At 47.5% G+C, this 14,743-nt stretch overlaps 1 protein-coding gene across 1 annotated transcript in view; it reads right to left on the bottom strand.

Moving 5' to 3' along the window:
• Window positions 1-14,743, bottom strand: part of CCDC39 (coiled-coil domain 39 molecular ruler complex subunit) — a 149,678-nt gene that overhangs the window by 50,153 nt on the left and 84,782 nt on the right. Inside the window, exons 11-15 of the mRNA XM_077290449.1 lie at window positions 2,574-2,738; window positions 2,078-2,215; window positions 1,383-1,591; window positions 984-1,107; window positions 137-296 (exon numbers count right to left, since the gene is read on the bottom strand). Of these exons, the coding sequence (XP_077146564.1) occupies window positions 137-296; window positions 984-1,107; window positions 1,383-1,591; window positions 2,078-2,215; window positions 2,574-2,738 (796 nt within the window). The remainder of the gene's footprint in view (window positions 1-136; window positions 297-983; window positions 1,108-1,382; window positions 1,592-2,077; window positions 2,216-2,573; window positions 2,739-14,743) is intronic.

Below are 14,743 nucleotides of genomic sequence, written 5' to 3'. Positions count from 1 at the left end.
AAAAGTCGCCTAAAATTGCAGATACGCATTAAGTTTATCATGTATATAGTAAGCACTTAAGACAAAAATGAACCTTCATATAGCTTTATGAAGGTTTGCATATAGATTGTTTCCCATAATGTAATAAAATACTTACTTGTTTCAGTCACTTTGTGGAATGATTTCCTATAGGAATTGTTACAGCCATTTATGACTTGGAGGGTGTTTTCTAAAGCATTGATTTCCTTTTCCGCCTTGCGAATTTTAGCATCCAGCTCATCACCATTTCGCTGAAGTTCTTCTTTTTCTTGTCCAGCCTTAAAAGCACATTATATTGAGTAAACAGTATTATTCACAAAAATTATTCACAAGAATTGTTGATAGGAGCCCTGTTGCTGTAAAGACTAACTAAACTTTAAAGCATTTTTATTTTTATATTTTGCAAGCACTTAAATTTGGTCAAAAGACCCCCAAGAAGTGCACAGGAGATAGGAATGCACAGATCGTGCTGGAGCATGCACACAGAGTGGAGAGTGGATTCAATAGAAAGCATATGCAAAATATAAATAAAAACTGCTAAAAGTTTAGTTATTCTTTAAAAGTTACAAGAAACATTTTACATTATGATGGATACTGATCTTGTTCAACTGAACACATTATATGGGTGTTAGAATCGTCCCTTTGCGCCTTCCAAGGGCTGCAGATTATAATTACTGACCTGCTTTTCCTAGTTGGCAGATCAGAGGTGACCACACATAGGTAGTCACTCTCCATTGCAGTCTATGGGAATGACTGTACATGTGTGGTCACTTCACATCTGCAAGCATGGAGCCCAAAACTCCAGTTCTTGGTATTAGTGCTGCTGATGCCAACAAGGTCGCAGCTTGAAACTTAAAATATTTCAAATCTGGGACTCGTTGGTATGAGCATGATATCCTATGGCACAAACATAGACAGAAGAGAAGAATAAGCGCCCATAGAAACAGCATCGGAGGCTTTATTACCTTTATGATATAATACGCCTGTGACTTCTCCTCTTCACCCTCTGGTGGCATCATTGCAACAGTAATTATTTCAAATCTTTTTCTCATTTTATCAACTTTTGCAAGTCTTTCATGAAGTTCTTGGCTGTAGAGAGAAGCAAAAATTTTCCATTAAACTAAGTGATAAATAATCACACAAAAATAAAAAAAATGATTACCATACATTCATATGTTACGCTCCATGTTGACAGAATTGTCAAAAGACCGCACACACATCCCGGTTAGTGACACTGAATGTGATTTGTTAGAGCCCTCTCGGAAGATCCAGCTTTGCATTCTCTTTAGTAAAATTGTAATAAATTGTACAATTTTAATATAGCAAGGATTATACACATCAGCATTAAATCTATACACAGATACCTCATAGTTTGTCTTTCCTGGTCTGCAAGTCGTAGCTGAGATTTCAGCATCTCTTTGTGTATAGCAATCTCTTGTGTCCGCTCTTTCATAGCCGTCTGCAAATTCAACTTGCGTTTTTCCAAAGAGAACACATCATCAGCTTTGTTATGTAGCATGTCCCTCAGGCGCTTGATTTCCAGCTTAAGGATATTGTCGTCAACCATTAAATCCTACAAATTGCAATGGAAACACACAGAAAAATCAGTTTTAAATTACACAAAAAAATTAGTGGGGCTTAAAAGAAGGCTATGATCATCAACAGCCTATAATCTATGCCACAGATTAACACCAATTTGTTTCCATAACTGGTTTACATTTCGGCGTGTGGTACAAAGACAGCCCAAAAATGTGCTAAATTTATTAAGAAGTGGCACTCTTGATTAACTCCCCTTTTGGATTGTATGGTGGAAGAACTGCCTATATTAATGAACTAGGTCTGACATTGAGGCAGCCTAATAATTAGAAAAGTCACCTGGAATGTTGGATATAGAATTAGGACTTTCACTCTTTTCCGGTCTGGCAACCATGGAGTAATGACAATGCCGCTGGAAAAGGGTCCTGTACATTTTTTGGCACAACTGTACTTCAGTGCCAAAAAACGTACTGCTTACAGACATTTTTTTTTTTCATGCTATGGTTTTGAGATAATGAATTACCTGTTTGGAAGTCCTGAGTTTTTTCAATGCTTTATCGGACATACTATTGAACAGTTTCAGTTCTTCCATTTTGCTGATAAGGTTCTCCTTCTCCTGGCCAGTCTTTTCAAGCTCTCGTTTGATATTACGAACATCTCCCTGTTTATAAGCAAATGTCATTTAGAAAAATAGGTTAAAAAAAAAAAGATAAATGCAACAGATTACATGAAAAGATGAAACTAGGAAAAAATGCTGCCAGTCCCATTAAAGCTGCAAATAAATGGTTGTCAATGTGTTAATTGCTAGCATCTATGATGAAAGGGTGAACGTGGTCTAGTGAGGAGCGCTAGGCTGGTGATGATAAGGGTCAGGAAGGATTAAAGGTGCAAACCTTTATTGAATCATAAGTCCACTGAATAATAAGTCCACTGAATAATAAGTCCACAACGCGTTTCAATGGCGTTCTGCCATCTTCATCGGGTGGTAATTGCTAGTATCTATTTAGGTAATCTCTTACCTGAAGCTTCTTGTGCTGAGAATTTAGGATATTAAGGGCAGCTTTACGCTCATCAAACGTTTTACTGAGATCAGATACTTTCATTTCCAGTGCATGCTTTTCATCTGTGTTGACTTCTCCTTTCAGTCTTGCCAGTCTGCGCTCCAGTTGTTGTATCTGGAAATCCTGATCAAAATAGTCAGAGTAAGAAAACCAGAAATATGTATCACGAGCAAGTAATAACTACAATGTGCTACGTGCTACACGTACTGTCATGATTCCCAATGGCAGGGACTTAGGCAAAAAACGGACAAGCTCTAGGAAGGATGGTATCTTAGGTAACCGCGATACTGAACCTAACACGCAACTAAAAATAGCCAGGGGGTGTGCCTACGTTGTCTCTAGACACCTCGCGCCAGCCGGAGAACTATCTACCCCTAATAGAGGAATACACAGACCTGACTTGCCTCCAGGGAAACCCCAAAGGTTATAGTAGCCCCCCACATATAATAACGGTTAGGTAAGAGGAAAACACAAACGCAGTATGAATATAGATTCAGCAAAGCGAGGCCCTCTGACTAGATAGCGGAATATACCAAAGAGGACTTCGCGGTCACCTCAAAACCCTGAACAGCCATCCTGGAATTACCTTAACTCCGTTGTCAACTCATGACACCGGAGTAGCAATTCCAGATCACTAGAGCTTCCAGCCGCACGAGATATGAAAATGCATGCTGGACAAAACAAACACAAAAGCCAAAGATTCAACTTAGCTGACTTGCAGACTTGGAGCAGGAAGCAAGCAACAAGGTGCTCTGATAACATTGATTGCCGGCACTGCAATGACTGGGAAGCCAGACTAAATAGGAGACTCCCAATTTCCTAATGGAAACAGGTGCACTGGAAAAAACAAGACACCAGTCAACCAGTACCACCAGTAACCACCAGAGGGAGCCCAAAAACAGAATTCACAACAGTACCCCCCCCTTAAGGAGGGGGCACCGAACCCTCATGAGAACCACCAGGGCGATCTGGATGCGCCCTATGAAAGGCGCAAACCAAATCCGAAGCATGAACATCAGAGGCAGTCACCCAAGAATTATCCTCCTGACCGTATCCCTTCCATTTAACCAAATACTGAAGTCTCCGTCTGGAAATGCGAGAGTCCAAAATCTTCTCCACAACATACTCCAATTCACCCTCCACCAGCACAGGAGCAGGAGGCTCAACAGAAGGAACAACCGGTACCTCGTACCTCCGCAACAACGACCGATGGAAGACATTATGAATGGTGAAAGATGCTGGTAGATCCAAACGAAAAGATACAGGATTAAGAATCTCCAAAATCTTATAAGGACCTATAAACCGAGGCTTAAACTTAGGAGAGGAGACCTTCATAGGGACAAAACGAGAAGACAACCACACCAAGTCCCCAACACGGAGATGATGACCCACACGACGATGACGATTAGCAAACTGCTGAGTCTTCTCCTGAGACAGCTTCAAATTGTCCACCACATGACTCCAAATCTAGTGCAGTCTATCCACCACAGTGTCCACTCCAGGACAATCTGAAGATTCCACCTGGCCAGATGAAAAACGAGGGTGAAACCCTGAATTGCAAAAGAAAGGAGAAACCAGAGTGGCAGAACTGGCCCGATTATTGAGGGCAAACTCTGCCAACGGCAAAAAGGCGACCCAATCATCCTGATCAGCAGACACAAAACACCTCAAATAAGTCTCCAAGGTCTGATTAGTTCGCTCCGTCTGGCCATTAGTCTGGCTGATGGAACGCAGACGAAAAAAACAGGATTTTTGGTTGCTTACCGTAAAATCTGTTTCTCGGAGCCTTCATTGGGGGACACAGGAACCATGGGTGTATGCTGCTGCCACTAGGAGGCTGACACTATGCAAATAAAAAAGTTAGCTCCTCCTCTGCAGTGTACACCCTACCGACAGGAAGTAGGATATTCAGTTAGTGAGAAAGCAGTAGGAGAAACAACGTGTAAATGAGAAAGAATAATAATAATCTTCAATTATACAGCGCCAAAGACTGTAAAGCGCTGCTTAAGTTTGAACAGTTTCAAACCCTCAAAGAGCGTTCAAAGAACACAAACTTTAACAGTATAACACAATAAACAGAGCTGTTCAACATGGGAGGGTGCTGTGTCCCCCAATGAAGGCTCCGAGAAACAGATTTTACGGTAAGCAACCAAAAATCCTGTTTTCTCTATCGCCTCTCATTGGGGGACACAGGAACCATGGGACGTCCCAAAGCAGTCCCTGGGGTGGGAACAGCAGAAAACTCCATTCAGGTCAGAGGACACATCACTGCCGCCTGCAGGATCCTCCCGCCTAGGCTGGCAACTGCCGAAGCGCAGGTATATAACATTTGGCAAACCTTGGAGGCCGACCGGCCTCTTGGCGTGCCGTCTGGAATGACAAATAGACGGTCCGTCTTCCTAAAGAAGGCGATCCTAGATAAATAGATCCTCACCGCCCTGACCAGGCATAGCCTGCTCAGCGAACGACCCCAGAGAATCGGTCGGAGCAGGACAAAGGTGGGACGGACGATCTTACTAAAGTAGAAGGAGCGATGAAGGCCGTAAAACTACCCTATCCTGGTGAAGAATCCAAGAAGTGGGGCGACAGGAGAGAGCCACCAACTCCGAGGATAATGGAGGAAAAGGCCACCAGAAAACGCTACCCTTCAGAACAGAAAACAGACAGTGAGACCTCATGGGGGGGGCTCAAGGGAGGAACCCCACTGAGCCTCCAGAACAAGATTGAGGTCCCAGGGATCCACGAGAGTCTGGTACGGGGGAGCCGCATGTGCCACTTCTTGAAGAAAAGATCTGATCTGAGAACTGAACGGATATAAATCTCTGTACCGTGGTAGCCAGTAGCTAAGGACTACTGAAAGGGACTTCAGAAAAGGAATGGCAAGGGATGCTATCTGACCCTTTAGAGAACTAAGGGCAAGGCCAGCATCAAGTCCCGCCTAGAGAAAACGACCAAAATGGAAGGTTTCAGGGGCAAAGCTGTTAAATCGAGCCACCAAGAACTCTGTGGCAGATCGGTCCTTAGTACAGACGATCTGGCCTGTCTGGGGCCTGCAGTGGGAGTCCACGAGGATATGAACGATCTCAGCAACCAGAACCTTCTGGGCCAATCTGGTGCGGTCAGAATGATCGGAACCCCCTCCGCATTGAGCTTCAACAGCCTGGGAAGGAAGGGAAGGGAGGAACAAATAGGGAAGTACAAAATGCGACCCAGGAATGGTCAAAGTATCGGTATCCGCAACAAGAGGATCACCGACCTGGAGACAAAAAGTGGAACCTTGCTAAGCAGTCGGGACGCCAGGAGATCCGCGTCCGGAGTTTTCCATCAAGGCAAAATTGAAGGAAGGCCCCCTGAAGAAGGGACCATTCTCCTGCCGTAAGGCCCTCGTGGCAGAGAAAACACCTAGTTGACCACGACGGGGATATGCACTGCGGATAGTGCCGAAAAGGTCGCCTCTGCCCAGGAGGATGATCTTGGATACCTCCGCCATTGCCAAGAGACTCTGATTCCCTTCCTGGTAATAGACATATGCCACAATCAAGGCATTGGACGTCTGGATTCTGACTGGCAGACCTCTGAGAAGCCTTTCACAGTGACTCAGAGATAGAGGAATGGCCCCTATCTCAAGGGTGTCGATCGGCAAAGAGAACTCTTGCTCCAACCAATGCCCCCATCACTGACAGATGGCGAGAAACCACATCTCAGCCAGGAAGGCGGGTGACCGTCGTCACCACCTGCCTTGGAAGGACCGGACCTGGAGAATGAGAGGGAATGTTCCGACCAATGTCCCCATCACTGTGACAGCCACCAGTTGAGAGGCTATTGGAATCAAATGGAAACCCGGATCAGGGATCCAGAGACCGTACAGACGTGTCCCACTGAAAAAGGATGGCCTGCTGAAGTGGTCTCAAGTGGAACAGCGTAAAAGAGAACGCTCCCGATGCTGTCACCATGCGTCACAGTACCGTCATTGCTGAACGGAAGGAAGGCAGCTGAAGGCCTTGCAGAGGGCGTATGTAGAATTGCCCGCTTCTCCTCGAGAAGAAAAACCCCCGACTGACGGTGTCGAACAACATGCCTAAGAGGACAAAACGCTGACTCGGAATAAGAAAAGACTTTGTTCTGATGGCCAGCCACCAGAAACGGGACAGGGAGTCGAGGACAATGGTCAGACTCACCTGGGCCTGAGAGAGAGGCAGAGGCATGATGAGGAAGCACTAGGCCCCTGATCCTCAATATGGCCATAAATGTGGCCATGATCTCTATGAAGACACCAGGAGCGGTCGCAAGACCGAGCGGCAGGACGACAAACCGGAAATGACCCTTCTGCGTCGCGAAACGCAGGAAAACTCAGGTGTGCTGGGAAAATCAGGGCATGGAGCAAGGCATCTTGGATATCCATGGAGCACAGGAATTCCTGTGGATCCATGGGAGCCAGAATCTTACAGAGGAACTCCATCCAGAAATGCCGCATGCGGAACCTTCTGTTCACTAACTTCAGAGCCAGGGTGGGTCGAGCTGCGCCGCTCTTCTTCGGCACTACAAGCAGGATTGAATAGAAACCTGTGAAGCGTTCCTGCTGTGGGATGGAAACGATAACCTCCGAACAAAGAAGGAAGGTAATGGACGCCAAGAAAACCTGGGATCAAAGGAGGATTTTTAGAGGGCGAGATTCGAAGAAGCGATTCCGGGCCGCGAAGCGAACCCTACCTTGTATCTAGAGGACACCACCTCCCTGATCTAAGCGTCCTCCACCGAGGCCAGCCAAACATTTCTGAACAAAACAGGAGACGCCCGCCCAAACTGAAGGGAACGCTGGGCCCCTAGCCAGAGTTCTGCCGAGGAAGATCTGCCAGATCTAGGCCTGGTGGACAAACTATGGGAGTTGCGGGGACGCCAGGAAGGGGTAGGCTTAAAGGAAGCCTTTTGTCTAGCCAGACGAGATCGCGGTCTGTGTTAGCTAGAGGAATCTTCCGACACTGCAAAACAGCGAAAGGACAAGGGAGCTCGTGCCTCCCGTGGCGTCCTTAATAATTTGTTCCAGCATGTAGCCAAAGAGACGGGCCCCCTGGAAGGGGAGTCTGGTAAGGGACTTCTTGAAGACAAGTCCGCCTGCCGGGAGTAGAGCCGAATATTCCGTCGGATGGCCCCCATATTGCTGGACGCGTGAGTTGCACAAGCCGCACATCTGGGGAGACAGATACCAAATATTTCCCTGCACAGGAAATCTGGTCCGTCAGGTCGGCTAGCTCTCCCAGAGGAGCTCCAGCCGGGGTGCTCTTACAAGGCTGATTGATCCATCTAGCTATAGTCCTTGAGACCAAGGTAGAGGTGATGGCCGACAAAGTAGAAGCAGCCGTTTCAAAGGCTGATTTATCCAGCGATTCTAGAATTGTATCCTTGGAACCCATGAGGGAAGTGGAGGGGCCAAGTTGGTAGCCAGTCTGGGGACTGACAAGTCCACAATTGACCGCATCCTGCCGTCTGTTAGCGATGAGCTCAGACGAGAAGGAATATAGGATGCAGAGATGCTTCCCTGTCTGAAGCATCTGGTATGGTTCGCCTTTCCCCTGACAAGTACCACCACAAATTCAGTGAGTGGGGCAAAGACCTTGGAAGGTGGTTTTGACCGTCTAAACGAAACCGCCTATCCTGCGGGTTCCGTAGAGGTATCCATGATGCTTAAGGTCTGGTTTATTGCAACAATAAGGTTATACCTGTTGAGAACCAAGTCTGAAACATCCTTTGCAAACATGACAGAGGACGCCCGTCTCTCTCTCTCTCTTGAGAGAGAGAGAGGAGGATCAGGAAGAGGGATCTCACCGTTCCAGACCGGAGGGCGAGAAGGAAGGTGTCAGACGTCCATGGAGCTGATGGTGGACGTCCTCGTCTCCTCCAACCGACAGGCTCTGGTGGGCGAGTGGGTGGGTGACGGAACTGGGACCGAACTTCTAAGCACGCTTGTGCGCTAGGATCATGGTCCTGCTGTCGGATCTGTGAGGATACGGGGTGGCAGTACATGCCGTACTCATAGTCCCTAATGTGGGAATACAGGTGTGAATATTCACCCTGTATCCCTCCGAAAAAGGAACCTAGAATTTCGCTCCTGTCTGGATCTCTTGTGCCAGAGTTGAAAAGGCCAGACGGAGAATCCTGTGACCCACTGGCAACTGCGGTCAAGCACAGACCCCAGGGTCGTGACATCCTGGTGTCTCGGTCTCGCCCGGCGAGGGGACTCCTGGACGGACAGTGGAAGTTGCTGCAGCAGGCGAACGGAACGCTGTCTTTTTAGGATTAGGCCTGGGAGCAGACCCACTAAATGATTAGGGGAAACAGGAGAGGGGAGTAATGGACTGCATGGCAGAGCTACTCACAGCAATAGTAGGGTCCTGTAGACTGCTCCCGGCTGTAGCTGCGGCCAGATCACGGCACAGGTCCAGGGCACCAGCAGGGAGACGGAGGATGCAGGGGACCCAGTCACCGGGTCCGGAAGAGAACGCTCCTCAGCAAGACAGCGGCGATCCCAGGCCGAATGGGGCGGCTAGAAGTGGGCGGAGCTAGCCGCTCTGTACCAGGGGAGCACCAAGATGGCGCCGGTGGGCGGCTCTGACAGTCGGGCGGGAGAAAAGCCCGCCCGACAGAGGAGGAAGTGGGCGGAGTCAGCCCCGGAAGAGTAGGCCTGAGTAGAAGCCGGGGGCTAAATTAGGAACCGCCGAAGAGTGCAGGGAAGTGCCGCGGCACCGGCACCGGATAGCGGAAGATCGGCGCGGCAGCTGCCAGACCGTCGCAAGAGCGCGGCCTAAGGTTAGTTGCCGGAAGTAGGCCCCGGGGAAGCCGGGGCCTAAATTAGGAACCGGCGACCGCCGGAGAGTGCCGCGGCGCCGGCGCGGCAGCCTGCAAGGGAGCGCGGCCGCAGGCTAGCACATCGCCAGGAATGGGCCCCGGAAGGAGCCGGGTCCTAAATTAGGCCAAAAACGGCGACCGCCAGAAGGGGCCGCGGCGGTTAAAAGAGCACGGCTGTCAGAAAATCAGCCGCTTCGGACAATGTCCTTGCTGCCCACTCCTAAAGGGGATACTCACCTAAAACATCCCACGTCGTCCATTACTAACCTCAAACCTTGTGAAGGTATCAGACGTCCATGTGAGCTGCTGATGGACGTCCTCGTCTCCTCCGACCGACAGGCTCTGGTGGGCGAGTGGGTGGGGGACGGAGCCAGGACCGGACTTCTGAGCACGCTTGTGTGCTAGGATCTTGGTCCTGGACAGGGATCTATGAGGATACGGGGTGGCAGTACACGCCGTACTCATAGTCCGCTATGTGGGACTACAGGTGTGACTGTTCACCCTGTATCCCTTCGGAAAAACCTGAAAAGAAACGACGCACATTGAGGTAGATAAGGGTCTAATGAAAGACCCGTGTCCACCTCCTACTGACACTAAGCTAAACTGAATATCCTACTTCCTGTCGGTAGGGTGTACACTGCAGAGGAGGAGCTAACTTTTTTATTTGCATAGTGTCAGCCTCCTAGTGGCAGCAGCATACACCCATGGTTCCTGTGTCCCCCAATGAGAGGCGATAGAGAAAACAAATCAATGCCCATCCTGGCACAGAACGCTCGCCAGAACCTGGACACAAATTGAGATCCCCTGTCAGAAACGATGTTTTCTGGGATACCATGTAAACGAACCACATTCTGAAAAAACAAAGGAACCAACTCCGATGAAGAAGGCAATTTGGGCAAGGGTACCAAATGAACCATCTTAGAAAAACGGTCACACACCACCCAAATGACAGACATTTTCTGAGAAACCGGGAGATCCGAGATAAAGTCCATAGAGATGTGCGTCCACGGCCTCTTCGGAATAGGCAAGGACAACAACAATCCACTACCCCGAGAACAGCAAGGCTTGGCCCGAGCACAAACCTCACAAGACTGCACAAAGGTACGCACATCCCGAGACAAGGAAGGCCACCAGAAGGATCTGGCCACCAAATCTCTGGTACCAAAAATTCCAGGGTGGCCTGCCAACACAGAAAAATGAACCTCTGAGATGACTCTACTGGTCCACTCATCTGGAACGAACAATCTCCCAGGCGGACAACGATCAGGCCTATCAGTCTGAAACTCCTGCAAAGCACGCCGCAAGTCTGGGGAGACAGCAGACAAAATCACTCCATCCTTAAGGATACCCGTAGGCTCAGAATCACCAGAGGAGTCAGGCTCAAAACTCCTAGAAAGAGCATCTGCCTTCACATTTTTCGAGCCCGGCAAGTATGAAACCACAAAATTAAACCGGGAGAAAAACAAAGACCAGCGCGCCTGTCTAGGATTCAGACGCCTGGCAGACTCAAGGTAAATCAGATTCTTGTGATCAGTCAAGACCACCACCTGATGTCTAGCACCCTCAAGCCAATGACGCCACTCCTCAAATGCCCACTTCATAGCCAAGAGCTCCCGATTACCGACATCATAATTTCGCTCGGCGGGCGAAAATTTTCGAGAGAAGAATGCACATGGTCTCATCACTGAGCAATCGGGACCTTTCTGCGACAAAACCGCCCCTGCTCCAATCTCGGAAGCATCAACCTCAACCTGAAAAGGGAGCGAAACATCAGGCTGACGCAACACAGGGGCAGAAGAAAAGCGGCGCTTAAGCTCCCGAAAGGCCTCCACAGCCGCAGAGGACCAATTGGCAACATCAGCACCCTTCTTAGTCAAATCAGTCAGAGGTCTAACCACACTTGAAAACCCAGTTATAAATCGACGATAGAAATTAGCAAAGCCCAAGAACTTCTGAAGACTCTTCAGGGAAGTAGGCTGCGTCCAATCACAAATAGCCCGAACCTTGACAGGATCCATCTCAACAGAAGAAGGGGAAAAAATATACCCCAAAAAGGAGATCTTCTGAACCCCAAAAATGCACTTTGAACCCTTTACAAACAAAGAATTGGACCGCAAAACCTGAAAAACCTTCCTAACCTGTTGAACATGCGACTCCCAGTCATCCGAAAAAATCAAAATATCATCCAAATACACAATCATAAATTTATCCAGGTATTTACGGAAAATATCGTGCATAAAGGACTGAAAGACTGAAGGAGCATTAGAAAGACCAAAAGGCATTACCAAATACTCAAAATGGCCCTCGGGCGTATTAAATGCAGTTTTCCACTCATCTCCCTGCTTAATCCGCACCAAATTATACGCACCCCGAAGATCAACCTTAGAGAACCACTTTGCCCCTTTAATACGAGCAAATAAATCAGTCAATAGTGGCAAAGGATACTGATATTTGACTGTAATCTTATTCAACAAGCGATAATCAATACAGGGCCTCAGGAAGCCATCTTTTTTACCCACGAAAAAAAAACCTGCTCCTAAAGGGGATGAGGATGGACGGATATGTCCCTTTTCCAAGGACTCCTTAATATACTCTCGCATAGCAGCATGCTCAGGCACAGACAGATTGAACAAATGACCCTTGGGAAACTTGCTGCCTGGAATCAAGTCTATAGCACAATCGCAATCCCGGTGAGGGGGGAGAGAACTAAGTTTAGGCTCCTCAAAAACATCACCATAATCAGACAAAAATGCCGGAATTTCAGAGGGAGTAGATGAAGCAATGGAAACCAAAGGTACTTCCCCATGAGCCCCCCAACATCCCCAGCTTAACACAGACATTGTTTTCCAGTCGAGGACTGGATTATGAGTTTGCAACCATGGCAATCCAAGCACTAAGACATCATGCAAGTTATGCAACACAAGGAAGCGAATCACCTCCCGATGGTCAGGAGTCATACACATAGTCACTTGTGTCCAGAATTGTGGTTTATTCCTAGCCAAAGGTGTGGAGTCGATACCCTTCAGAGGGATAGGAACTTCCAAAGGCTCTAGGCTAAACCCACAACGTCTGGCAAAGGACCAATCCATAAGACTCAAGGAAGCGCCAGAATCCACATAGGCATCCACAGTGATAGATGACAATGAACAAATCAAAGTTACAGACAAAATAAACTTAGATTGTAAGGTGCCAATTGAAAAAGACTTATCAACCTTTTTTGTGCGTTTAGAGCATGCTGATATAACATGAGCAGAATCACCACAGTAGAAGCACAACCCATTTTTGCGCCTATAATTCTGCCGTTCACCTCTGGAGAGAATTCTATCACATTGCATAATCTCTGGTGCCTGCTCAGAAGACACCGCCAAATGGTGCACAGGTTTGCGCTCCCGTAAACGCCGATCAATCTGAATAGCCATAGTCATGGATTCATTCAGATCTGTGGGCGTAGGAAACCCCACCATGACATCTTTAACGGCGTCAGAGAGACCTTCTCTGAAATTCGCCGCCAGGGCGCACTCATTCCACTGAGTAAGCACAGACCATTTTCGAAATTTTTGACAATATATTTCAGCTTCATCATGCCCTTGAGAGAGGGCTATTAAGGCCTTTTCAGCCTGAATCTCCAAATTAGGTTCCTCATAGAGCAACCCCAGTGCCAGAAAAAACGCATCCACACTGAGCAGCGCAGGATCCCCTGGTGCCAATGCAAATGCCCAATTCTGGGGGTCACCCCGCAACAAGGAAATAACAATTTTAACCTGCTGAGCGGAATCTCCAGCGGAGCGAGATCTCAGAGAAAGATACAATTTACAATTGTGCTTAAAATTCAAAAAACGAGATCTATCTCCAGAAAAGAACTCGGGTATAGGGATCTTGGGTTCAGACACAGGAGCATGCATAACATAGTCTTGGATATTTTGAACCTTAGAAGCGAGAGCATTTAGGTTTGAAGCTAAACTCTGGATATCCATTTTTCAACAGCAGAGATCTGAGCCATTCAGGGGTTAAGAGGAGAGAAAAAAAAAAAAAAAAACAGCAGACTGCAATTATGGCTAGGAGAACTTCTGAGCAAAAAAAAAAAAAAAAAAAAGTGTCAGAAACTTCTTTTTACTCTCTTTCTTCAGCCAATACTCTTAATACATTAGGCCGGCAATACTGTCATGATTCCCAATGGCAGGGACTTAGGCAAAAAACGGACAAGCTCTAGGAAGGATGGTATCTTAGGTAACCGCGATACTGAACCTAACACGCAACTAAAAATAGCCAGGGGGTGTGCCTACGTTGTCTCTAGACACCTCACGCCAGCCGGAGAACTAACTACCCCTAATAGAGGAATACACAGACCTGACTTGCCTCCAGGGAAACCCCAAAGGTTATAGTAGCCCCCCACATATAATAACGGTTAGGTAAGAGGAAAACACAAACGCAGTATGAATATAGATTCAGCAAAGCGAGGCCCTCTGACTAGATAGCGGAATATACCAAAGAGGACTTCGCGGTCACCTCAAAACCCTGAACAGCCATCCTGGAATTACCTTAACTCCGTTGTCAACTCATGACACCGGAGTAGCAATTCCAGATCACTAGAGCTTCCAGCCGCACGAGATATGAAAATGCATGCTGGACAAAACAAACACAAAAGCCAAAGATTCAACTTAGCTGACTTGCAGACTTGGAGCAGGAAGCAAGCAACAAGGTGCTCTGATAACATTGATTGCCGGCACTGCAATGACTGGGAAGCCAGACTAAATAGGAGACTCCCAATTTCCTAATGGAAACAGGTGCACTGGAAAAAACAAGACACCAGTCAACCAGTAACCACCAGAGGGAGCCCAAAAACAGAATTCACAACAACGTACATAACATTGTGCTAACACTTTACAACTTCCTTTTCAGCCACCTCATTTTCTTTAGAAACAATTCTGTTTAGCAAATAATTAAAATCCTTACCAAGGGCTGTACAGCAACTTACAGACAGTTTCCAACCCTAACGGTGTACTCTCTGGCTTTCACTACTGGTTCTGCACGTCTAAAGGCTCATGGGTTAGAGTTGTAGGTAACAACGTTTCTGAGGGGACATTTGTTTTAGTCAAAAATGCATCCTAGGGGGCATGGCTATGTGCTTGTGCTGAACAGACATGCGGGACATCCCTGGGTCCTAGTGCCAGGTGTGTTGGTCCAGTAAAAGCAGAAGCATCGCAGTGTGGGGGGTTCTATAAAGGGACAGTAGCTATCTGGAAGCTGGGAGTGAGGATCCTGGGCCACAGGGGTGAAATGAACCA

The sequence above is a fragment of the Ranitomeya variabilis genome, chromosome 2 (assembly GCF_051348905.1).
Source record: "Ranitomeya variabilis isolate aRanVar5 chromosome 2, aRanVar5.hap1, whole genome shotgun sequence".
In the NCBI taxonomy this organism is placed as follows: domain Eukaryota; kingdom Metazoa; phylum Chordata; class Amphibia; order Anura; family Dendrobatidae; genus Ranitomeya; species Ranitomeya variabilis.
This window is presented reverse-complemented; position numbering and strand designations above follow the sequence as displayed.